At 43.7% G+C, this 27,970-nt stretch overlaps 1 protein-coding gene across 2 annotated transcripts in view; it reads right to left on the bottom strand.

The window, feature by feature from the left end:
* The window catches only part of LOC126187600 (ribosomal protein S6 kinase delta-1), a 191,245-nt gene that overhangs the window by 45,581 nt on the left and 117,694 nt on the right, over positions 1-27,970 (bottom strand). For both annotated transcript variants that reach the window (XM_049928787.1, XM_049928788.1), the window contains exons 9-10: positions 25,762-25,895; positions 11,317-12,265 (exon numbers count right to left, since the gene is read on the bottom strand). In XM_049928787.1, coding sequence (XP_049784744.1) covers positions 11,317-12,265; positions 25,762-25,895 — 1,083 coding nt within the window. The remainder of the gene's footprint in view (positions 1-11,316; positions 12,266-25,761; positions 25,896-27,970) is intronic.

Raw genomic sequence — 27,970 nt, 5'->3', positions numbered from 1 at the left:
AGTCGGGTTAGCAGGGCTGGTTGCAAAACGTGTTTCAACTGTAGGGACCAGCAGAGGGAGAGAATGTCTTTAAAAAAAGAGAGCAAGACTAAATTTGGGAGTGGGGAAAAAGCTAAAGCCTTCAGAAAGGAACAATAATTCTGTGGGACTGAGGCTCTTGGAGGGCAGGTTCATGAGTTGGTTGGTTGGTTTGATGTTTAAAGGGACCAACTACATGGTCATCGGTCCCTTGTTCCATCAAACTAAGTCCATGGGATAAAATGGAAAACATACAGGACACACCATAGGAGTTTGAGATGGTAAAAAAAAACCCACAAAGCTGAACACACTAGAGACAACTGACGACAAGAAAAGCACAGACACACAAGAAACAGGCAGAAGAGTTTAAAACAGTACAGCAGATGTCCTGGGCTGGCTGATCACGAGGAGAAAAAAAGGCCAGCCACTCTGCAACACATTAAAATCTCTAACCTGAAAATACTAGGATAGAGAGTACAGGGAGACAAAGGACAGGAACTAAAACTTAAAGTGAAGAATAAAAACCAGCGTCACATAGAAAATTTAAAACCAAGCTAGCCGTGCAGGCATCGGCTCCTAAAATCGAATGAAGGGTGTCAGGGAGATTAAAATTCACTCTTAGAGCGGTAAGATGTGGACAGTCCACCAAAAGGTGGGCCACTGTCGAACGTGAACCACTGCGACAACAAGGTAGGGCCTCACGCCGGAGAAGATAGCCATGCGTCAGCCAAGTGTGGCCAATGCGAAGGCGGCAGAGGACCACAGAGTCCCTGCGAGAAGCCCACAGAGAAGACTTCCAATTATTTGTGCTCTCCTTGATGGTGCGGAGTTTATTGGGCATAACCAAGCCGCGGCATTCACCATCCTAAATCCGAAGAACTTTGTGGCGTAACGCCGATCGGAGGTCAGGTTCGGGTATTCCGATGAGTGGCCTGTTTGGCCAGTCTGTCAATGAGCTCATTTCCCAGGATTCCGACATGTCCCGTGGCCCATAAAAAGACTACTGATCGACCATATCGTTCGAGGGCATAAACTGACTCCTGGATAAAAGCTACCAGAGGATGATGTGGGTAGCACTGATCAATGGCCTGTAAACCACTCAGCGAATCACTGCATAATATGTAGAACACGCCAGGGCAGGAACGAAGATGCTCAAGGGCACGAGAGATGGCCACCAGCTTGGCAGTGAAGACACTGCATCCATCCGGCAAGGAACGCTGTTCGATATGGGCCGAGTGAGCATAGGCAAAGCCTATGCGACCATCAACCAGCGAGCCGTCAGTATAGACGACTTCAGAACCCTGGGAGTCATCAAGGATCGAGAAGAAGTGACTGCGGAGTGCCTAAAGAGGAACAGAGTCCTTATGAGAATGCGCCTGCACAGGACGCTGGAAAGGAGAGGACTCAAGTTCCAACAGTACGGAATGGACACGGACAGCGATCGTTACCCGACTGAGGCCGCCATTCCGGGAGATGAACCACAGTGCTTGGGAACAAAAGACGGTAATTCGGATGCTAAGGAGAGCTATGGACATGCGCTGCATAGTGGGCGAGCAAATGGCGGCGCCTGATGTGCAATGGAGGGACACCAGCCTCCACTAGTAGACTGGCCACTGGACTTGTTCGAAAAGCACCCGTCGCTAGACGGACCCCGCAGTGGTGCACAGGATCAAGCAGCTTCAATGCTGAGGGCGCTGACGAACCATACACTACACTCCCATAGTCAAGTCGCGACTGAACTAGGGCTTTGTAGAGCCGCAACAATGTAGAGCGATCTGCCCCCCCAAGCGGTGTTGCTCAGGCAGCAGAGGGCTTTAAGATGCCGCCAGTACGTCTGTTTAAGCTGCCGAATATGCGGCAGCCAAGTCAACCGGGTATCGAAAACCAATCCCAAAAAACCGATGCGTCTCCACCACAGCAAGAGGTTCGCCATCAAGATAAAGCCGTGGCTCAGGTTGTACAGTGTGCCGCCTGCAGAATTGCATAACGCAGGTCTTGGCAGCCGAAAACTTGAAGCCATGCTATACAGCCCAAGATGCGCCTTGCATATAGTGCCCTGCAGCTGCCGTTCAGCAGCTGCGAAACCAGTGGAGCTATAGTATAGGCAGAAGTCGTCAGCATACAAGGAAACTGAGACAGACGTTCCCACTGCCACAGCGAGCCCATTAATTGCAATTAAAAAGAGGCAGACACTTAAGACAGATCCTTGTGGAAACCCCATTCTCCTGAACTCAGGAGGAACTATGTGAGGCCGCAACTTGCATGCGGAAGGAACGAAGCGACGAAAAATTTTGTATGAAAATCGGGAGTGAACCCCGAAGAGCCCAACCATGAAGTGTGGAGAGGATGTGATGTCACCATGTCATATTGTATGCCTTCTGCATGTCAAAAAAGACGGCGACCAGGTGCTGACGGTGAGCAATGGCTGTACGGGTGGCAGACTCTAGGCACACCAGATTATTGGCAGCAAAGCAGCCTTTACAAAACCCACCCTGAGACGGAGCCAGAAGGCCCCAAGACTCAAGTAGCCAACTCAACCACCGGCTCACCATCGTTCTAGCAACTTGCAAAGAACGTTGCTGAGGCTAATGGGGCGGTAGCTGTCCACCTCCAGTGGGCCAGGTTTCAAAATGGGGATTACGATGCTTTCCCGCCATTGCGACAGGAACTCACCCGCAAACCAGATACAGTTGTAAAGGTCTAGGAGGCATCGCTGGCAGTCCACTGATAGGTGTTTGAGCATCTGATAGTGGATGCGATCTGGCCCGGGAGCCGTATGAGGGCAAGCAGCTAGGGCACTCCTACTCACGTAACGGAACATTGTACAATTCAGGGTGGCGCATGTGAAATGAAAGGCTCCGACGTTCCAACCACTCTTTCAGGGAGCGGAGGGCCAGTGGGTAATTCACAGAAGTGGAATTCTGAGCAAAATGCCCTGCTAAGCAGTTTGCAAGTGTGTCGGAGTCAGTACAGACTTCTCCATTCAGTGAAAGTGCAGGTTCACTGACAGTGGTCCAATAGCCATAGAGGCGCCGAATCTTGGTCCAAACCTGCGAAGAAGAGGTACAGAGGCCAATGGTGGACACATATCTTTCCCATCACTCCTGCTTGCGATCACGAATGAGGCGGCGGGTTCGCGCACGGAGCCGTTTAAAGGTAATGAGCTGTTCCAATGAGGGATGCCGCTTGTGACGCTGGAGTGCTCGCCTGCGATCTTTAATCGGCTCAGCGATCTCGGGCGACCACCAAAGCACAGTCCTCCACCAAGGGGACCCAGAAGAACAGGGAATGGCAGAGTCTGCGGCAGTAAAGATGCCGGTGGTGACCGAGCGGTAAAGATGTCGGTGGTGACCGAGTGAACCACCACATCAATAGCGTCACTGGAAAGAGGCTCAATAGTGACAATGGAGGCGAACAAGTCCCAGTCAGCCTTATTCGTAGCCCATCTGCAGGGGCACCCAGAAGAGTGTCTCTGCAGCAGTGACAGAAAGATCGGAAAGTGGTCACTACCACACAAGTCGTCATGCACACTCCACTGGACAGATGGTAATAGGCTAGGGCATGTTGTTTGAAAGGTCAATGGCTGAGTACGTGCCATGCACCACTCTTAAATGTGTGAAGGCACCATTATTTAAAAGAGAAATGTTGAGCTGTGCCAATACTTGCTCAACAAACCTGCCTCAGCCTGTTGCCGAGGGTTATGGGCATTGAAGTCGCCCAGTAACAGAAAAGGAGGCGGCAATTGGGCTATCAGTGCAACCAGGACATGCTGCGGGATATCTCCATCTGGTGGAAGGTACAGACTGCAGACAGTAACAGCCTGAGGCGTCCACACCCGAACAGCGACAGCCTCTAAAGGTGTTTGTAGAGTGACAGACTCACTGTAAAGGGAGTGAAGGACGTAGATGCAGATGCCACCAGATACCCTCTCATAAGCTGCCTGGTTCCTATAATAATCCTGATAGCCATGGAGGGCGGGGGTTCACGTTGCTGGAAACCAAGTTTCCTGGAGAGCAATGCAGAGGAAAGGGTGAAGGCTGAGAAGTTGTTGGAGTTCAGCAAGATGGTGGAAAAAACCGCTGCAGTTCCACAGGAGGATAATATTGTCCATAGCCGAGAAAGGCGTGAAGGGACCGAGGAGGCAAATTACACTGCTGGGTCACCTGCTGCCACAGACTGAGTACCGACGGGAGCGACATCCATCATGTCCAAGGGACCGGCGAGATCAAGGTCCTCAGCGAACGCAAGAATCTCCACCTCATCCTCAGATGCAGAGCTTGCAGGTAGCGATGGAGTGGGTGCCACCGCAGGTTCCTTGGTCTTAGGGGTCTTCAATTTCACTGTCTCACGCTGTTCCTTTGGTTGCCCTTGCTGGGAAGGCTTTTTCGATTCAGTCTCCGGGACTGAAGAGGCTTGCGAAGCTAGACAACCAGCGACATGTGGCTTCTTCAGCCACCGGCGGGTGTCTGCTGTGCCGCTGGTAGGAACCTGGGAAGGGAGTGACTCAAGGGACCCCTTCCTAGCAATAGAAGCCGAACAAGACTTATGCTTCTCTGGCCTAGAAGTGGGGACTGGTGTCCCAGGTGGTTGAGGGGGTGCTGCTCCAGAGGTCGGTGGTGCGGGAGCAACAGGGAGGGAAGTTCCCCCCACCATCAAGGGGGCAGGTGTGGTCCTTCAGTATCTGAGAGCTGACTGTAAGTGGCGCAGCTGATGGAACTGTAACAGGAGTGACAGTGGTGGCATAAGATGATGTCATGCACTCGGGATGAAGCCGTTCAAATTTCCGCTTAGCCTCAGTGTAGGTCAGTCAGTCCAGAGTCGTGTATTCCATTATTTTCCTTTCCTTCTGTAGAATCTTACAGTCCGGCGAGCAAGGGGGATGGTGCTCTTTGCAATTAATACAGATGCACATGGAGTTTCAGGATGGGATGGACAACCACAATCGCGACATATGAGGCTGGAAGTACAGTGGGAAGACATATGGCTGAACTTCCAACACTTGAAGCACCGCATAGGGGGAGGGGTATATGGCTTGACATCACAGCGGTAGACCATCACCTTGACCTTCTCAGGTAATGTATCACCCTCGAAGGCCAAGATGAAGGCACCGGTGGCAACTTGATGATCCCTCGGACCCCGGAGGATGCGCCAGACGAAATGGACACCTCGTCGCTCTAAATTGGCGCGCAGCTCGTCATCGGACTGTAAAAGAAGAGCACTGTGGAAGATAATGACCTGGACCAAATTTAAGCTTTTATGGGGCGTGATATTAACTGAAACAACCCCCAGCTTCTTACAAGCGAGCAATGTTCGTGACTGGGCAGAGAATGCTGTTTTTATCAAGACTGACCCGGACTGCATTTTGGACAAGCCCTCCACCTCTCCAAACTTGTCCTCTACATGCTCTACAAAGAACTGAGGCTTCACAGAGACAAAGGATTCCCCATCAGATCTGGTACAGACGAATACCAGGGTGAATATGTTTCGCTGTCATCCATAGCCTTTCGTTCCTCCCATGTTGTGGCCAGGGAGGGAAACGATTTGGGGTCATACATGTTAGCTTTAAAGTGAGCCCTCGAATGCTTAGAGACTGCTGGTGTTTGGCCACCAGCAAGAGAAGATGTGCCACACTTCATTGTGTGTCATCCACTCTGATGCCACCTACTCCGACCAAGAGCCCTCCCCACGGGTGCCGCCCAGCCACAACAAGGGCCACCTGACAGGATGGCCATTGCTGGGAGTCCTGATGCCTCAGGGAGATGGGCATCTACTCCTTGGCATACGCGGGGAGTTAACAGCGCAGGCATCAGTAGAGCGATCCCTGTGTTGTCAGGGAGCTACAATCAACAGGGTACATGGCGCCCCACCACAACAGACTGGCTACCATTCAGTAGTCCATGGTCATCGTCAGTGCATAAAGCAGCACTGCACGTTGCATGGCGGAAAGTGCATGCAGGAACATATCCATGCCCAAGAGATGGAGGGCGGGCAGGACTGCAATGCAACAACGAATAAGCTGGCGAAAGGTCTCAACGCACGATGGACACAATGCACCAAATAAGGCGCCCTTCCCCAATCAGCTCGCTCTTCGGAATTATTTTGGGATATGGAGGTCAAACCCGACATGGGACCATCACATAAGGGCTGAAACGTTTGAGACTCCTTTTAGTCGCCTCTTACCACAGGCAGGAATACCGCAGGCCTATTCTTACCCCGAACCCACAGGGGGTTCATGAGTTGTTTCTAATCTGTTTAAGTTCTGAATTCTGTATGGTAGAGGAGTTTTCGAGGATATGGTAAATGAAGATCTGTGAGGTAATGTTTGTGGGCTATGAGGAGATGCTAGGGAGGGTTCCTGCAGGCTTTTGTGGAGGTAGTGGACAGTTACAGTCCAAGAATATGGATACAGAGGAAGTGTTGCAAGGAGATCTAGGCCTGATTTACGTGGTTTTGCATAACTAGGTTGCTGAGGACTACGGACTGATGGAATTTGAACAAATATAAATCATTGTGGATGGAGGGGTTGCAGCCAGTGATGGGTAATTTGATAGTCAAGCCAACCTTACATCCAGAAAAAGGACCATACATCACAACCTAAAACCTGATCCCGATGTTATAATTCTACCTGCTGACAAAGCCTCACCACTTTGTTAGTAACTGGTGGGATCATCTGCTGGAGGAACTAAGCCAGCTGTCAGATCCTGCCACAATTACACCATTCCAGAAGTCCAACAGGCTCTCCAGCCCTCCTTAAATTCTTGTGTGCATCCCAGAACGTCTCCCCTGAATCTCTCTCTCTCTCTCTCTCTCTCTCTCTCTCTCTCTCTCTCTCTCTCTCTCTCTCTCTCTCACACACACACACACACACTCACACACACACACACACACACACACACACACACACACACTCCTACCTTCTACAAGCTTCCTAAGCCCATAAACTCAACCACTCAGGATGTCGTTTTACGGCCAGATACTGTACTGCCACAGAGAGAATCTCTGCTCTCCTGCTCTCATGGACCAGTACCTTCAGCCTATTACCTGTAACCTACCTTCTAGTATAAAAAGACACCAACCATTTCCTCCATCAATTCTCCACAGTTCCTGTCCCTTTATTACCAGCTGCCCTACTTGTCACTGTGGATGCCACGCCCTCCTATACTAATATACCCAATGCCCATGCCTTGATACTACGGGACACTACCTTTTCCAATGCCTTGTTGACTCCAAATTACAATGTCTTCCCTGCTCACAATGATGAATTATATTTTCTCCACAATTACTTCTCCTTTGAATGAATCATCTACAGATAATTCTGTGGTACAGCAATGGGCACTCGCATGCCATCACCCTACACCAACCTATTCACAGGTCATCATGATCTGGACTAATGGTGAGCACACCCTATCCACATTCCTCCAGAACCTCAACTCCTTCTCCCCCATTTACTTTGCCTGTTCCTCCCAATCTAACAAGCCACCTTCTTCAATATCTTGAACAATAACAACTTAGCTGCTCTTGTAAATAATTTATTTAATAACTGGTTCTGTAGCCTAAAGGCCACAGGTTAGATCTGTTAAATTTGAAGTTTGCTACAACCACTCGTAGTCAAATTAAAGTTACAATCAACAGTGAGAAACAAGCAAATTACTTGCATGTTAAATCATGACATTAAAGGGCAACGTGGATGGGACCAAATATTCCTTGTCTATTAATAAATGACAATTAGTGAATCATCTTTTAAGAAGAAAGTATGAGTTCACAGTCCCTCAAAGCATATATATATATATATGGAAACATTCCACATGGGAAATATATATATATATATATATAAACTAAGGTAATCATTAGGAAACATGCGGCAATCTAATATGGTGTAAGATCAATCAAGGGCTAGAACACCCAGTCAAAAATTAAAAACAACCATCATGAATCCAGAATGGAAGACAGTTAACCATTAGATATAGGGTCACAATCCATGCAGAGTGCTCTAATAGTTTCATTTGATTTTTCAGTGTTGTTGGAAGCCTACTGAAAATGAAACCCACTGAACAATGTACACCTCGTGCACCTGGTTTAAGTAAGTGCTACTGAAGTGCAAATCATTTCCATCAAATGGTCATAGAATGAATGTTGCCATTTCTTCTGAATGAGTCAATATTACCAACAACAAATTCCATGCTGGAGTATAAGGTATGGCAGAATTAGCAATCTTGTGACACCTTAACAGCAACCTACATGACGTTCACAAACTGACAGTGCAGATCTGTCTGATCAAGCTTTTATGGATAAAATAATGACATTGTTATCAAAAGGATAGATTGCTACTAACCATATAGAGAAGATGTTGAGTAGCCATCTATTCGTTTCATAATTGTTGCTATTCCATCCTGAATTTTCCACTGTTTGATTTTTTCTGGATAAAAGATATCCTTTGATTAAGACTGCAGTAAGATGCCATAAACATGCATTCAACAGTGACCTATGTAACAGGACCAGACAGATCAGTGTTATGTAAAGCTCTAACACTGAAGAGTGTAATAAAACTGGTTATGGTGAGATAAAAGTACTAATCAATATTAGATCATTTGAAATGACCAATTCCCAAGTTGAAGACTCAGAACCCATAAATTCACTACCTCACAGCTTTATGAAAATGTATAAATGTCAACATACATAACACTTAATCTAATTATGATGATTATTATGGACTTCTTAGTAAGATAAGCAGTGATAAAACAATTATTTGTACTTTATTTTTGATTGTATGTTTCAAAGATGGCTTAGCACAAATAGATCAATATACGATAGTATTTTCTTTGTTGCATGCTGTTAGAGGTAAATCTTTGTCTTTGGGCAGTTAGGAGTAAGAGCTAGAAGTACACAGACAGAGTACAAGTTATGTTTGTAGTGTTAGCATGGTGGTTGATGTTGAACTGTATTGTGAAGTGAAATGACTGAAAATATATCTATTCAACAACAGAAAGTCCACCAGTGTTCATATTATTTAACAAAATTAAGCCGAGCATCTTCTATTCCAGTACAAAAAAGTTGCCTTCCAGAATGGACTACAAGCCTACAACTTACAACAAATAAGAATAATAATAAAAGATGATCATTATGAAAACTGTTCATTCACATTATACTGTTGCTATATTTCTCTGCAGTGAGTCACTATCTCACCATGTCAAAATGTGATCAGCCGCCCAAATTATTAAACTCACTGCAAAATTAATAAACTAATTCTGGGCTACAGGAGAGTGGTGATGGTCAGAAGAGCCATAACACAAAACAAACAAAAAAATAAAAATAGTACCTAATGCCAGTACACCTGATTAATGTTTAAGAGTGCAGTGACAGTAAGTGAGTTACCTAGAATGGTGCAGAATAATCATTTCTAGGAAATAGATGTTTCATACTGTAACATTTCAGCAACTAAAGACCTGATTTCATAAGTGATGCGTGTGTATGTAAGCAGTGGATAGAAGAAAGTTATATACAGCAACAAGAGTATACAAACCAAAATTTGAGCACAGTGCTGGATGACTGCCACTTTATCTGCATAGCAGTAACTGCCTGCACAGTTTCAACCACAGTGGTTGCTACAAACTGGAGCAACATTTGTAGTTTGGTACTGTTTGATGCAGACGGAATTATTAACACAAATGATGTAGCATGAAATTTTATTATACCAAAACCACAAGTGTCCCAGACTATAAAAGAAGCATCAACACCACCACCCCAGCATGCTGGGCAGCAAACTTAAATGTTCACATAAATGCCATTTCACCCCCTCCTACAGTGATGGCCACATGTAAGTTAGTGTTGTGATAGTAATCTTAGAGACAACATTGTTGAGCAGCATAGTGGACAAAAACTGTTTGGCACACAACTGGATACAATTTGCAATCTCAACTTCTATTTATTGAGAATAAGGCAGGAAAGTTTTAGTCATAGGTCTTGTCCTATTTCAGGCAACTCAACATGCCTTATTTTATCAGGATAATTAGTAGTCACATTTGCTGAGGAATGTGCTAGCATTAATCAAAACGACATGTGCTGGTGTTTCTCTGACCTGTTCATGTGCACGTGCTTGACATGCTGTCAAATTATTCATCAGAGCCTTCCAGAAACCACTGTTAATGCTTTGTGGACTTAGCATGCACTAGATGTGAAGTGAGATTCTCCAGGCCCACTTTGGTTACATGGTATGACATTAATATTGAGACTGCAGTATGTGAAAGCTTCACGCCATAATGAATTCTCACAGTTCATGTACAGCTCCACAGTTCTAATAATCTGTGTATTGACACATACGGAATTTGCAGTTTAAGATTTACTTCAGTTATGTGTATGACTAATGATATATCCATAGTGTACATGATTATTAAACACCAGGAAAAAAATGGACCAGGAAAGATAGGTTGTCTTTCCTCAAATAATGTGTACTATAACTGACATTTGTCTTCACTTGGAATAACTACAACTATAATTTTACTGCTGTAAGTCAACTATCTGGGCTGTGATCTCTCTCATGCTTATGACAATAATCCTGAAAAGAAATTAAAAAGGTACTTGCACATGTTAAGTATGATTAAAAGATTGCTTCTGCACAAAACCCGGAGAAAGTACTTAAATTGTATTATAAAACAATGGAAAATCCAGGTTGGAACGCAATAATATTATGAAAAGAATAGTTGCTACTCCCATATAGCAGAGATGCTGAGCCACAGATAAACGTATGTGTGTGTGTGTGTGTGTGCGTGTCTGTGTGTGTGTGTGTGTGTGTGTGTGTGTGTATGTGTGTGTTGTCTATTTTTGATGAAAGCCCTGCTGGCCAAAAACTCATTTTCTGACAGTCTATTTGTTGCACCTTTCTGTGACTCAGCATCTCTACTATATGGTGAGTAGCAACTATCCTTTTCATAAGATTGTCAAATTGTATAATACAATGACTGTAACTTTACTGCCCTATGACTGATCTGAAGAACTGACTTTAACAACCAGACAATTGCAGAAAACTGAATTGGCAGAAATTATACTTCTAAGATGTTTGACTAGAAGATCATATGATGAACAGTGAGGTATGAGAGGAGCTCCATGTTATAAGAATAGCAGAAAATATCCAAAAGAATAAAAAGGAATGGCATGACCACCTCCTATGAAGAGGATGGTGTGATCAGCTTTAAATTGCCTGGTTTTGTAACAGGCAAAGATGTTTAATCCAAAAAGTATTGATAATGATTATGTTAGTTTTACAAGAGCTCAGTTACATATATAAACACCACACATACTTACATCAGTACTAAATCTTCGTTCTGATCGACTATTAACAGACCGTCGTCTATTGGTTGAGGTCCGAGTCTCTCTTGTTCTACCAGCTGGTTCTGAAGACTTTCCTCGAATCACATTCTTTGATGTTTTCTTGTCTGTCTTGCTGCAGACAACTCTGTCAACAGTGTCATTTGGTTGGCTAGTATTCTTTACTTCATTATTCCCATTTTCTGCATGTATATTTGAGTTTGTGCTCCTTTTCTCACAGAGTGATGTATAAATGCCATTTGAATCTGAAACTGGGCTGTCAATGTGTCTTAGCTCGACTTCACTTTCAAGAAGTGTTTCATTCACAGATCTGATCAATTTCTGAGCATTCTCTAGCAAATCATAAGTCTCTAATCTCTCTAAATTCTTCCATGAAAAGGAGAATGCATCCACTGCAGGATCTGAATTAGAAGATGGCTGGTCATGCAATTGCTTACTTGCAGCTTGTAAGTCCACAGCTCCGTAAGTCTCCCCTGTTTCACCATAGCTTGGAAATGGTCTTTCTGGCCCATTTTTTACACTTACACTTGGAACAGGACACTTGATGGAATTACCATTGGCATCAGTCATATTAGCTTCAGTTCCACCAAGCAATTCATCAAGGTTCCTTAAATCCTTTCCAACAAAAGAAGAATCATCTCTATAGTGGACAGATACTGTTTTTGATGCAGACTCATAATCACGTATCAGATCCAGATAACTATTATCCTGACTTGATACTGAACAGGTGTCATTGCCTTTAGGAGTTTCTTCAACTTCCTTCACTTCCTCAGGTGACGACAACATTTCTGTCTCATAGCCATCTTGTTTTCCTTTATGGGTGACATTTTTACCATAATAAGCATTGCCTTTGGTTGAAATGTGTATAGGAGTATTGGGTAGTGATTCAAAATAAGAGCTGATATGGTCCCAAAGTCTTCCACCACTGGAAAATACGACAATTTATTTTAGCAGTAATTATATCAGCAGCAACAGTAGCAGGAGTAGTAGCAAAAGTGGGAGTAGTACTAGCAGTAGTAGCAGCAGCAGCAGCAGCAACAGCGGCAGCAACAACAACAACATGTTACTAACAATTTATTTTCATCAAAACTAGTACATATACAAGTAGTCATAAATCAATTCTGTCTAGGCAGTCAAAACTTAGTACCAGTCTCACAAGAACGACATACACATGGTCAGACCACACTATGATTGTATGTTTCTAAAAGTTTCAAGTTCCTTCACATTACTTTGTGAAACACAAGGAAATAATTTTTATGCATACATACCAAGAAATATTGTAAAAGTACACATAAAGAATAAATTATAAAACCCACATTAGTGCTATTACATTTATTGTCTTCCACAGCGTCACTGTCTGGCCACACATTAAAGATCTGGTGTATGTACCGCCTCTACCATGTGATGTAACAGAACTCCGGGAGACAATATGGGAAGTGACTGCCACAGTCAACGATGCCATGCTGGGACAGGTATGGCAAGAATTCGATTACCGTATTGACATCTGCCGAGTCACTCATGGTTCACATATCGAATGTTTGTAATTAAAGCTTTCAGAGTTCCTCTTCAAAACGCAATATGTATGACATCTGTACAATGTTTAGTTCTTGTGCAATAAATAACTGAAAGTGTTCCCATACTTTATGAACACCCTGTAAGGCTAACATTCTATGAACTGGAGTCAAGAATGTCAGCTGTCTGAACGTTGCAGGGAAATTTAAGAATCTGAAATGAGAGAATAACAGTTTAAAATTAGACTTAGCAGGGATCAGTGAAGTGGAATGAAAGATGACATATTTCTGGCCGTGTGACTATAGGACAATAACAACAGCTTGAATGACTGATGATAAATGTACTGCCATCACTACAAATAGAAATGGTTAGAGGTATAATTACTATGAATAACATAGTGATCAAATTATTCCTGAGGACTGAAACCAAGCCAAAACCAACCAGTATGGTGCAAGTGTATGGCCAGTAACTGGAGAATACAGAGCTGGGGGAAAGGACTGGAGAGGGTGAGATGTTTCTAAACTTCTACTGTAGGTTTCAACAGGTTGTAGTGAACACCCTCTTCCAAAACACAAGAGAAGGAGGTTCACTTAGAAAAGACCATGTGACACAGGAGATACCAATAAGACTATCTCAGGGTGAGACAACAATTTAGAAATCAAAGAAAGCATATCAAAGAGTGCATACGGGCTCAGATCATAACATAACATTGAAATCCGATACAGTAAGAAAGAGAGATACGTATTCAAGTCAAATACCGAACATTTAGAACAGAATGAAATTAAATTATACTTATCAGTGAGTGTGACTGTTGGCCTTAGTAACAGTGTCAAGATTAGTTCAGTTAAAGACAAGTGGAGAATAATAATGAAGGAAATAACTAAGACAAGCCAAGATAGGTGGGAATTTAAGGAGATAGGACCTGGATAAACTGAAAGAACCAGAGGTTGTACAGAGTTTCAGGGAGAGCATAAGGGAACAATTCACAGGAATGGGGGAAAGAAATACAGTAGAAGAAGAATGGGTAGCTTTGAGGGATGAAGTAGTGAAGGCAGCAGAGGATCAAGTAGGTAAAAAGACGAGGGCTAGTAGAAAACCTTGGGTAACAGAAGAAATATTGAATTTAATTGATGAAAGGAGAAAATATAAAAATGCAGTAAATGAAGCAGGCAAAACGGAATACAAACGTCTCAAAAATGAGATCGACAGGAAGTGCAAAATGGCTAAGCAGGAATGGCTAGAGGACAAATGTAAGGATGTAGAGGCGTATCTCACTAGGGGTAAGATAGATACTGCCTACAGAAAAATTAAAGAGACCTTTGGAGATAAGAGAACCACTTGTATGAACATCAAGAGCTCAGATGGAAACCCAGTTCTAAGCAAAGAAGGGAAAGCAGAAAGGTGGAAGGAGTATATAGAGGGTCTATACAAGGGCGATGCACTTGAGGACAATATTATGGAAATGGAAGAGGATGTAGATGAAGATGAAACGGGAGATACAATACTGCGTGAAGAGTTTGACAGAGCACTGAAAGACCTGAGTCGAAACAAGGCACCCGGAGTAGACAACATTCCATTGGAACTACTGACGGCCTTGGGAGAGCCAGTCCTGACAAAATTCTACCATCTGGTGAGCAAGATGTATGAAACAGGCGAAATACCCTCAGACTTCAAGAAGAATATAATAATTCCAATCCCAAAGAAAGCGGGTGTTGACAGATGTGAAAATTACCGAACAATCAGTTTAATAAGCCACAGCTGCAAAATACTAACACGAATTCTTTACAGACGAATGGAAAAACTAGTAGAAGCCGACCTCAGGGAAGATTAGTTTGGATTCCGTAGAAATACTGGAACACGTGAGGCAATACTGACCTTACAACTTATCTTAGAAGAAAGATTAAGGAAAGGCAAACCTATGTTTCTAGCATTTGTAGACTTAGAGAAAGCTTTTGACAATGTTGACTGGAATACTCTCTTTCAAATTCTAAAGGTGGCAGGGGTAAAATACAGGGAGCGAAAGGCTATTTACAATTTGTACAGAAACCAGATGGCAGTTATAAGAGTCGAGGGACATGAAAGGGAAGCAGTGGTTGGGAAGGGAGTTAGATAGGGTTGTAGCCTCTCCCCGACGTTATTCAATCTGTATATTGAGCAAGCAGTACAGAAAACAAAAGAAAAATTTCGAGTAGGTATTAAAATCCATGGAAAAGAAATAAAAACTCTGAGGTTCGCCGATGACATTGTAATTCTGTCAGAGACAGCAAAGGACTTGGAAGAGCAGTTGAATGGAATGGATGGTGTCTTGAAGGGAGGATATAAGATGAACATTAACAAAAACAAAACGAGGATAATGGAATGTAGTCGAATTAAGTCGGGTGATGTTGAGGGTATTAGATTAGGAAATGAGACACTTAAAGTAGTAAAGGAGTTCTGCTATTTTGGGAGCAAAATAACTGATGATGGTCGAAGTAGAGAGGATATAAAATGTAGACTGGCAATGGCAAGGAAAGCGTTTCTGAAGAAGAGAAATTTGTTAACATCGAGTATAGATTTAAGTGTCAGGAAGTCATTTCTGAAAGTATTTGTATGGAGTGTAGCCTTGTATGGAAGTGAAACATGGACGGTAAATAGTTTGGACAAGAAGAGAATAGAAGCTTTCGAAATGTGGTGCTACAGAACAATGCTGAAGATTAGATGGGTAGATCACATAACTAATGAGGAAGTATTGAATAGGATTGGGGAGAAGAGAAGTTTGTGGCACAACTTGACCAGAAGAAGGGAACGGTTGGTAGGACATGTTCTGAAGCATCAAGGGATCACCAGTTTAGTATTGGAGGGCAGCGTGGAGGGTAAAAATCGTAGGGGGAGACCAAGAGATGAATACACTAAGCAGATTCAGAAGGATGTAGGTTGCAGTAGGTACTGGGAGATGATGAAGCTTGCACAGGATAGAGTAGCATGGAGAGCTGCATCAAACCAGTCTCAGGACTGAAGACCACAACAACAACAACAACAATGATGAGATAAAAGAAATTATTCAGATAGTGAAGGAAGACAAAACTTTAATAGTCATGGGGAACTGGAATTCAATAGCAGGAAAAGGAAGAGAAAGAAAAGTTGTTGGTGGATATGGAATAGGGGTAAGCCACCTGATAGCACTCTGCACAGAGCACAAGTCAATCATAGCTAACAGTTGGTTTAAAAATCACGAAAGAAGGTTGTATATGTGGAAGAGGCCTGGAGACACTGGAAGGTTTCAGATAAATTATATAATGGTAAGATGCAGATTTAGGAACCAGGTTTTAAACTGTAAGACATTTCCAGAGGCAGATATGGACTCTGACCACAATCTACTGGTTATGAACTGTAGATTAAACCTGAAGAAACTGCAAAAAGGTGGGAATTTAAGGAGATGGGACCTAGATAAAATGAAAGAAACACAGGTTGCACAGAATTTCAGAGAGAGCATTAGGGAATGATTGACAAGAATAGGGGAAAGAAATACAGTAGAAGAAGAATGGGTAGCTTTGAGAGATGAAATAGTAAAGGCAGCAGAGGATCAAGTAGGTAAAAAGACAAGGGCTGGTAGAAATCCTTGGGTAACGGAAGAAATATTGAATTTAATTGATGAAAGGAGAAAATATAAAAATGCAGTAAATGAAGCAGGCAAAAAGGAATACAAACGTCTCAAAAAGGAGATCAACAGGAAGTGCAAAATGGCTAAGCAGGAATGGCTAGAGGACAAATGTAAGGATGTACAGGCATATATCAGTAAGGGTAAGATAGATACTGCCTACAGGAAAATTAAGGAGACCTTTGGAGAAAAGAGAACCACTTGTATGAATATCAAGAGCTCATATGGAAAACCACTTCGAAGCAAAGAAGGGAAAGCAGAAAGGTGGAAGGAGTATATAGAGGATCTATACAAGGGTGATGTACTTGAAGGCGATATTATGGAAATGCAAGAGGACACAGATGAAGATGAAATGGGAGATATGACACTGCGTGAAGAGTTTGAGAGAGCATCGAAAGACCTAAGTCAAAACAAGGCCCCGGGAGTAGACAACATTCAACTAAAACTACTGATAGCCTGGGGTCAAATACAGGGAGTGAAAGGCTATTTACAATTTGTACAGAAATCAGATTGCAGTTATAAAAGTCAAGGGGCATGGGAGGGAAGCAGTGGTTGTGAAGGGAGTGAGACAGGGTTGCAGCCTACCCCCGATGTTATTCAATCTGTATACTGAACAAGCAGTAAAGGAATCAAAAGTAAAATTTGGAGTAGGAATTAAAATCCAAGGAGAAGAAATAATAACTTTGAGGTTTGCCGGTGACATTGTAATTCTGTCAGAGATAGCAAAGGACCTGTGAGAACAGTTGGGGGAATGGAATGGACAGTGTCTTGAAAGGAAGATGTAAGATGAACATCAAAAAAAGAAAAGCAAGGATAATGGAAAGTAGTCAAATTAAATCAGGTGATGCTGAGGGAATTAGATTAGGAAATGAGACACTTGAAATATTAAATTAGTTTTGCTATTTGGGAAGCAAAATAACTGATTTTGGTCGAAGTAGAAAGGATATAAAACGTAGACTGGCAATGGCAAGGAAAGCATTTCTGAAGAAGTAAAATTTGTTAACAACGAGTATAGATTTACATGTCAGAAAGTCTTTTTCTGAAAGTATTTGTCTGGAGTGTAGCCATGTATGGAAGTGAAACATGGACGATAACTAGTTTAGACAAGAAGAGAACAGAAGCTTTCAAAATGTGGTGCTACTGAATAATGCTGAAGATTAGATGGGTAGATCATGTAACTAATGAGGAGGTGCTGAACAGAACTGGAGAAAAGAGGAATTCGTGGCACAACTTGACTAGTAGAAGGGGTCGGTTGGTAGGACATATTCCGAGGCATCAAGGGATCACCAATTCAGAATTGGAGGACAGCGTGAAGGGTAAAAATCATAGAGGAAGACCAAGAGATGAATACACTAAGCATTTCAGAGGGATGTAGGTTGCAGTAGTTACTTGGAGATGATGAAGCTTGCACAGGATAGAGTAGCATGGAGGGCTGCATCAAACCAGTCTCTGGACTGAAGATTACAACAACAACTTTCTTTTGGCAGTTTGCTTTCGCTTCGTTAGTTGAAAGTAGAAAGTTAGTACATCTATATAGATAGCTATGGTGTTCTGTCAGGCATGTGCGACAGAATAAACACCACTCGTGATGAAGCAGTTAGTGCATTTGTAGTTTCACAGAATAAACATGAACAATCAGAACGGTAGAATAAAGATACAGATGTGGAAGTATTAATAGTCCCATACAACACTTTCACATGTAAGACAGTAAAAAAAATTAGTCATCATTGGGGTATGAAGCTAGGACCCTTGGTACAATGATCTACAACACTAAGAACTTCCCCACGGAAGCTATCATATTAGGTACTCACATTTATGCTTTTTCTGTGCTCCTACAATGCAGTTCCAGCATTGTATGTTCAGTGGGCACAATGTAGGAGTGTGTGTGTGTGTGTGTGTGTGTGTGTGTGTGTGTGTGTGTGTGTGTGTGCCCTTTCAATGACCACTTCTGCTATTTGGTGACTGGCCTCCTTTGTTACTAAATTATTTACATTTTAACTGAACCTCCCTACTGTATTAATTAATTACACGTTTGTATGAGAGGCATTTCATAGATAATGCACAGGTTGGTATTACTGTGGACTGTCTGATGCAACAACAATGAAAATGATGTCAGATGATGTAGTTGGGAGCTTGAGGAAGAAGCATGTGTCTGTTGTTTCACTGTGTACTCTTCAAGAGAGAAAAAATGGATCTTACAGGGGTCTCAGGTACTTTGACTGTGACTGCTGAAGACCAGAGGTCGTACAACAAGATCAAAACTTTACGCAGCAAAAACCTGACAGAAATCCAGAGTGCATTATGTGAATTTTGTCATGAGTTTACAGTGCTAAAAACTTTAACAGATGAATTAAGTATGTGGCAGATGCTCTTGAAGAAAACTTAGCGCAATTTATGAGGAACTCGCGGAAGCCACAAAAATTCCTTCATCATCAGTATTGATTTCTGTGAGATGGTCTCTCACTGTTTACCTGCTGTAGACAAGCAGAAACACTTGCACATTGCAGCCTTGCTCAAGCAACAATTCAATCGTGAAGGTCAAGAATTCTTGTGTCGAATTGTCACTATGATGAAATGTGGATTAGGAACTTTGAACTGGAGTCCAAATAACAGCCCAATGAGTGGAGAGTTCCAGATCCTCCAATTCTAAAAAAATTTTGATGTGCAGTCAATCAAAGCTCAAGCAAATGATAAATTTTCATTTATTATCACCGAGGAACCATTACCACACATAAGAGTCCCATGTGGAGCACATGTCACAGCAGTGTATTATAAATTCATGCAAAACCTGTGCAGAAAAGTGCACAAAACCTGACCTCAGTTGCGAGAGACAAGGCCCTCATTTCCCACAACAGTGCTTGATGGCATATTGGCAATGTTGTAGCCCAAAAACTGCACGAATACCGACGGTTAGTGTTGTTGAACCCCTCCTTACATCCTGGAAATGAGTCTACCAGACTTTGACTTGTATCAGAAGTTGAAAAACCTACGCGTGGAAGTTGTCATCTCTCTCTGGAATATCTTTCTACCATCATTACTCAAGCCTTTCAACAGATTAACAAAGTGATGTCCTATATGGACATACTTCCAGATGCTAGGATTCAGTCACAGAGTGGCACGGAGACTGTATTATAGGACTGCAAAGAGATATTGGAAACAAAATAAACATGTAAGTAAAAAAATTAGTGTGCATTATTTATAAAATATCCCTCGTATTAGAGTGGTTCACACAATTCTTACATTTGTGTGTATTAATTTCTTTATATTTGGATTACATGCAGCAATAACATGATGAGGGAAGCAAGCTATTACCATTTTTTACACCTACAGATAAATGAAAATATTGAAAAACGAAAAACAGGAATTTTTTACTGTCTAAATGTCTGAAGAAGCATAGTCTAGTTCATGAACAACCACGACAACACTGGAAAGCTTCCTGCTTACTTATTTACTTTTTAATGTGAGCCAACGATCAATTCACAGTGCAAAGTAATATAAATTGGAACACTGTGAAATGCAGTAATGGAATCCTCCTCCAAGAACACTGCTGCTCATGCATTTAAGAACTGTTGAATGACATGACTGAGGGACCTCACTGAGGAACATATTAAAATCTTTGACTTTTTTCACTGTGAGTTCAGTTCCAACAATGTACATACAGTCATTCACGTGAATCTTCATGTTTTTATGGCATTACGAATTATTTAGGAATAAAGGAAATGACTCAAGAAAAGGCAGAATTGCTGCATCGTCAATAGGTACACAAACAATATGTACAGAGCTTGGCTAGCTTTCAGAATGCAACTCCTTTTTCAAGTCTTCCTACATTGTGCTCAGTTGTCTGCCAGCTCTTTCCTGGCCCAGAATGAGTGTACCGGGGTGAGGTGTGGGTATGGGGTGGGATAGGATGATGGATGGAGAGAAGCAGGAGGCAGGGAGGAGGTTGAGGGGAAGCATCTAGCAGCTTATGGGATAGTGGGGAGCTGTCTGTGGGCTAGCTAGAGGTGTAGGTAGAGGGGCAAGTGGCAGACAGCTGGGCACACCATTTCATAGATTATGGCGCACGCACACACACACACACACACACACACACACACACACACACAAAATTGGATGGGGGGGCGGGGGAAGGGTGAGGGCAGAGAGTTATGTAATTTTTGGGCCAGGAAGGTTATGGGAGCGAAGGATGTGCTGGAACGATGGCTCCCATCTGCACAGCACAGGAAAACTGTTGGTGGTGGGGAGGATCCACATGGCATGGGTTGTGAAGCCGCCATTGAATCTCTCATGTTGTGTTCTGCTGCAAGTTGTGCCACCGGGTGGTCCACCTTGTTTTTAGCAACAATTTGGTGGTGGCCATTCATTCTAGTTGACAGTTGTCTCATTATCATACCAATGTAAAATGATATGAAGTGGTTGCAGCAGAGTTAGTACATTATGTGGCTGCTTCCACAGGTGGCCCAGCCCCTGATGGGGTAGGATAAGTCTGTGGCGGGACTGAAGTAGGTGATGCTGGGTGGGTGGATTGGGCAGGTTTTGCATCTGGGTCTTCCACAAGAGTACGATACCTGAGGCAGGGGACTTGGGGGGGGGGGGGGGGGGGTATGGGATGGATTAGGATGTTGTGGAAGTTAGGTGGGTGGTGGAACACCACACTGAGAGGGGTTGGAAGTATCTTGGTTATGATGTCCCTCATTTCAGTGTGTGATGATAGACAATCAAACCCCTGATGAAGGATGTGGTTCAGTTGCTCCAGTCTGGGGCGGTATTGGGTGACAAGTGGGGTGCTTCTTTGTGGTTGGTTCTTAGGATGGACATAAGAATCAGGTGCATGTGAGGATATGGCATGGGAGATCTGTTTGTGAATTAAGTCTGGAGCATATTGCCTGTCTGTGAAGGCCTTTTGTGAGGCCTGCAGCATATCAGGTGAGGGAGTTCTTGTCACTGTAGATGTGTCTACCATGGATGACCAGGCTATATGGGAGAGACTTTTTGGTGAGGAAGGGGTGGCAGCTGTCACAGTGCAGGTGACTGATGGGTTTGATGTGGAGCAAGATGTAAGTGGAGGCATCTGAGAGGAGATTGACATCTAGGAAGGTGGCAAGATGGGCGGAGGAGGAACAGGTGAAGTGGATGGGAGAGGTGTTGAAGTTGTGGAGGAATGAGGATAAGGTGTCATGGCCTTAGGTCCACATTATAAAGATGTCATAAATGAGCCTGAAGCAGAGCATGGTTTTGGAGTTTTGGGAAGCTAGGAATGTTTCCTCCGGGTGGCTTATGAAGAGGTAGACACAGGAGGGTGCCATCCAGGTACCCATGGCTGTGCCACGAATTTGCTTGTATACCTGCCCTTCGAAAGTGAAGTATTTACGGGTTAGGATGTTGCGAATTCTTAGCTTTCAACCTGGCCTCACCATTCTTCTCCAGGTCCCTCCTCAAGAACAACAATCTTTCACCAGAAGAAAAGACTGACCTACACAACCTAACAACTGATCCTGACGTGATCATCCTCCTGGCCGACAAAGGTTCCACCACTGCTGTGATTAAACAGAATCACTACCTGATAGAAGGCCTCCACCAGTTGTCCAATACCTCCACCTACAAGCTCTACCAAAGAGGCCCCAACACAGAAGTCCAACACAACCTCCATTCCCTGCTGAAATCCTTCAGCCCTTCTTAGAACCCCTCCCCTAAATCCACCTTCCTACTCACCTCAGCAACAGCCCATGCACCCACCTTCTTCTACATGCTCCCCAAAATCCACCAACCTAACAATCCTGGGTGCCCCATAGTGGCTGGTTACAATGCCCTCACCAAAAGAATCTCAACCTTTGTTGATCAACATATCCAACAAATTGTCCAAAACCTAGCCTTCCACATTAAAGATAACAACCACTTCCAGCACCAGCACTCCACCATCCCTAGACCCTTACCTCCCGGATCTCTACTCGTCACTGTTGATGCAACCTATGCATATGGCCTTGCCATGACTGAACAGTACCTCTAACAATGCCCAGCAGATCCGGACTCACCACTTCATCACTTGTATACCTAACTGACTACATCCTGATCCATAACTACTTCACCTTCAAAGGGAAAGTGTACAAACATATTTGAGGCACAGCCATGGGTACCCGCATAGTACACTCCTATGCTATCCTCTTCATCGGCCACCTAGAGGAAACATTCGTAGCTTCCCAAAACCCCAAACCCATGCTCTGGTCCAGGTCTATTGATGACATCTTTATAATCAGGACCCAAGGCTAGGACACCTTATCCTCATTCCTCCACAACATCAACACATTCTCTCTCATCCACTTCACCCAGTCCTCCTCCACCCATTGTGTCACATTCCTAGGTGTTGATTTCTTCCTCTCAGATGGCTCAACTCACATCTTGCTCCACAACAGACCGATCAGTCACCTGCACTTTCACAGCTGCCACCCCTTTCTCACCAAAATATCCCTCCCATACAGCTTGGCCATCTGTGGTAGACAGTGGCGAGAACTCCCTCGCCCAGTATGCTGAAAGCCTCACAAAAGGCCTTCACAGACAGGCAATATGCTCCAGACCTAATTGACAAACACACCTCCCATCCCATTCCCCACAAACATCTTATTCTTACATCCATCCTAAGAAACAACCACAAACAAGTGTCCCCCTCGTCATCCAGTAACGCCCTAGACTGGAACGACTGAACCATGTCCTTTGTCAGGCTTTTGATTGTCTATCATCATGCCCTGAAAGGAGGGACATCCTAGCCAACATACTTCCAACCCCTCCCAAAGTGGTGTTCCACCACCCACCCAACTTCCACAACATCGCAGTCCACCCGATACCACTACCTCCTCCACCAACCCCTCCCTCCCCAACCAGTCCCCTGCCACAGGGATCATACCCCTGTGGAAGACCCATATGCAAAACCTGCCCAATCCACCCACCCAGCACCACCTACTTCAGTCCCGTCACAGGTTTATCCTACCCCACCAGGGCCTGGGCAACCTGTGGAAGCAGCCACATAATATACCAACTCTGCTGCAACCACTTCATAACATTTTACATTGGTATGACAACGAACCATCTGTTAACTAGAATGAATGGCCACCACCAGACCATTACCAAAAACAAGCTGGACCATCCAGAGATGTACAACATGTAGCAGAGCACAACATGAGAGATTTCAATGGTGGCTTCACAACCTCTGCCATCTGGATCCTCCCCACCACCACCAGCTTTTCTGAGATGCGCAGATGGGAGCTATCCTTAAAGCACATCCTTCACTCCCACTACCTTCCTGGCCTAAAAATAACATAACTCACTGACCCCACCCCCCAATCCATTAGTGTGTGTGTGTGTGTGTGTGTGTGTGTGTGTGTGTGTGTGTGTGTGTGTGTGCGCGCGCGCGCTTGTGTGTGTAAGCCTTCCCTTGCCACAGCACCCCTGGCCAATTTGTGTCCCTCATCAGCTAGTTGTGTGCTGTTATCTTATGCCCTAGTCTACGAAATCACATGTCCAACTGTCTGCCACCTGCCACCTCTACTTCTGCCTGTACCCCTAGCTAGCCCACAGACAGATCCCCATTCTCCCACAAGCTACTAGACACCCCTTCCCCCCAACCCCCTCCCTGCCTCTCCATCCCAAATCCCACACCCACCCATTCCAGTAAAGTCACTGTGGGCCAGGAAAGAGCTGACAATCGACTCAGCACATGGTAGGGTGAAGGCATGTGTATGTAAGTGAATTTGTGTGCATTTTTTTCCTAGAAGCTTGAAAAAGGAAGTTCCTTCCAAATGCTAGGCAAACTCTATACCTTTTGTTTGTATGCCTATCAATGACACAGTGCTTCTTCCTTTTGGTGAGTCATCTCATTCATAATTCTCAACCATAACTTTCTGCATATTGCTTTTATGGCATGTTACTTGATCTATAGCATAGTGAGAATTCAGCTGTAATCAAACTTTGTCTTCCTTCAGTACTTTGGCTATAGTCCATTCTGCCATTTTCGGATTGAGGCATTAAGACTGACTGTTAATTACTTACACCCTTCTTGTAGGCTAGTAGGAATAACAATAATGAATTAAGCCAGATTGCTACTTGTCAGATACAAGAGATGTTTAAAAGCAGACTGGAATATTTAAAAGTAGACTATTGGATATTTTATAGCTGTCGGACAAAGTTCTTCATCAGATGATGGAACACACAGTCATACATGCACAACTGACACGTGCGTGGCCACAGTCATCTCCAGGCATAGTGGTCCCATTGGTGTAAGCAGTGATCCCAGCTGGGATGGATACTGGGAATACAGAAGAAAGGTTGGGTGGGGAGGAGAGGGGATGGAGGAAGACATTGTAGCACTGCCTATGGGAGTGTGCAGGGACATGGTGGGGACAGGATTGCGTGCTGTTAGGAACAACACTGGAGGAGCTCGGAGGGTGAGGGGGAGGAGGGGTGGTGAGGGGGAGGAAGGGGGGTGAGGGGTGAGGAGGGAAGAGAGGAAAGGAAAGGAGCACAGAGAAAGGCAAATGACTATGCAGGTGAGATGGGGGGAACTGAAGGAATGTGTGAAATTGAAGTAGGAGCACAATGGGTTTAGCGAAGGTTGAAACCAGGGAGATTACATGAACAAAAGGTATGTTGCAACTCAGTTAAGCTATACCTAGATGGCACAGCCTGTGAAGCCAATGGGGTTATATGTCATGCTCCATTTATTTTCATGATGCTGCCTCATTATCAGCTACAGTAACTGTCTTTCCAACAGACAATATACTGAAAACTTGGAACTTGTCAAGGTTTATCAGCATCTAAATTTTTCTCTTTATTTCTGTTCCTCTTAAATTTCTCAGTAAGAATTCTATTCCCAAAAGATTACTCTTACAATATATTCTTTATGGCAATTACGACTACTATGTCACTCTGCACTCATGAACCAAACATGCATTTTTATGTAAGCTGATCAGCAGTTGCTAGATTAATTCCCGTAATTATCCCTTTACTTTTTCTTTTGCATATAATTTTTTCGAAATTGTACACATAAATCATATTTGTTTTTATAGTTATTGCACATCCAAGAAAGAACTATGTGAAACGACTTGTGAAACACAGAAGTGATTTTGTGTATGGGAGCATTTACAAAAATGTTAGAGCTTGTACATTAATTTTACCACACACATTAGAATTTGGAAATAAAATTAAAGATTACTTATTAAGGATGGGACGGCTAAAAGGAGTCTGCATTATAATTTATGAAGAATAATATGAATTTCACTCACCTTGCATGCTGTAGTATAAGGAATACAGCAGACTCTGTATCTATGTAATGGTACATTTTTACCATGTATGGTACATTCTGTGGAAGAATTGTTTTTCTGTTTTGATCAGCAGGACATGGCGACTTGTGCAGAACCTAGAAGTACATTTTCACAGTAATCAAACTCATTGCAAAAAACTGAACAACGAAAAATCCCGGATGGAATAACAATACAGTAGGGTGTTGATTACCTGAACTAACTGGGGGACATGAATTTTAAGAAAATTAGTTTATTCAGATAATGTAACTGTATACTTTTATTTACCAATAAAAACTACATACATTTATAATAACGTGACTCTTTTACTAAACAAAGGCATGTACAGCGCGAATGTATGTGGCACAGCCTATTAAACAAAAATTATGTAATACATATTCATTTTGCATGTACACTACATACATACAGGATTAGTGCCTAACATCCTTAATTTTGGTCTGTCCAAATAAGCGTATCAACTTACGAGCAGCTAAGTCACTTTTTTTTTTCAAGACAGATATCTAACACTTGTCACTTTCATCTTGAGCTTCAAACCTTCACAAGGCAGTATCCAAACAGATAAATGCTTCAGAAGTAGAGGGTATATTTTTGCCTTCATTTTTGGGACCACTAGTTACTGAGATGCTGGTGGTGTCAGCTTCATCAGTGACAAGATTTACAATTTCTCTATCCTGCATGATGTGGTACCTTGGATCTGCATTGTCAACATTCATCCATTCTTGAATGTTGTTTTCATCACATTCATGGCAACTGAGTTCTTTTAGCATATTGATCATTTCGGACATACATTGATCAGCCAGGACATCAGGACCACTTACCTAATAGCCGGTATGCCCACCTTTGGCACAGAAAATAGTGGAGACGCATTGTGGCATGGAAGCAATCAGGTCCTGGTAAGTCGCTGGAGGGAGTTGGCACCACATCTGTACACACAAGTCACCTAATTCTCAAATTCTGGGAAGCAGGTGATTAGCTCTGACACCATGTTCAATCGCATCCCAGATATGTTCAAGCGGGTTCAGCTCTGGCATAATGAAGGTCAGCACACCAATTGGAAATTGTCACTGTGTTTCTCAAACTATTTCATCATCACACTCCTGGCCTTGTGACAAGGTGGATTATCTTGTTGGAAAATGCCACTGCCATTGGGAAACATGATCATCATGAAGGTGTGTATGTGGTCTGCAAGCAGTGTGCGATACTCCCTGGCCATCATGCCGCCATGCATGAGCTCCACTGGACCCATGGTCGCCCACATGAATGTTCCCTAGAGCGTAATGGAACCACCACTGGCCTCTCTTGGCCCCAAAGTACTTATGTAAAGGAGCTGTTCTTTTGGAAGATGACAGATTCACGCCCTCCCATTGGCACGACAAAGAAGGTATTGGGATTCGTAGGACCATGCAATGCTCTGCCACTGAGCCAATGTCCACTGCCCATTTCAGTCATAGTTGCCGATGTCGTGATGTTAACATTGGGACATTCATGGGTCGTCGACTGTGGAGACCCACTGTTAGGAGTGTTTGGTGCACTGTGTGTTCAGACACACTTGTACTCTGTCCAACATTAAAATCTGATATCAGTTCCACCACAGTTCATCGCCTGTCTGGTTTTACTAGTCTGCCCAGACTGCAACATACGACATCTGTAATGAGGAGTGGCCGCCCAGCCCCACAATGTCTGGACATGGTCTCACCATGTGTTGAAGACACTCAACACAGCACTCCTCGAACATTCAATAAGTCATGCAGTATCCAAAATGCTTGTGCTGAGCCTCTGGGCCATCACAATATGCCCTCAGTCAAACTCTGACAGATTGCACACCTTCCCCATTACACATACAGGTAGCACACACCGTGCAGCTGTCACTCCTTTACAGGTGATGCTGGTATCACCTGGACAGGTTTATATTGATGGTAGGTCAGTGGTCATAATATTATGGGAGAACTGCCGGATATCAGTAACTTCCTGCCACGATATTTCAGCGCAGAGTCTTCTGGCCATCTTCAGGTGAATGCCACTGTAGTAGTACTGGCGAGTACGCGCTGAGCTCCGCTATTTAAAGCCTCCTGAGGTGACATTGCGCATGCGCTGCTCAGCGTGCACGTTCATAACGGCTCCGTGCGCTGCGCCTCGCGCCCTCCACTGCGAAAGCCTGGCGTATCGGTGTCAG

Source organism: Schistocerca cancellata, chromosome 5 (assembly GCF_023864275.1).
Source record: "Schistocerca cancellata isolate TAMUIC-IGC-003103 chromosome 5, iqSchCanc2.1, whole genome shotgun sequence".
Lineage (NCBI taxonomy): Eukaryota > Metazoa > Arthropoda > Insecta > Orthoptera > Acrididae > Schistocerca > Schistocerca cancellata.
Note: the sequence above shows the minus strand (reverse complement) of the source record. Positions and strands in the feature narration are given on the sequence as shown.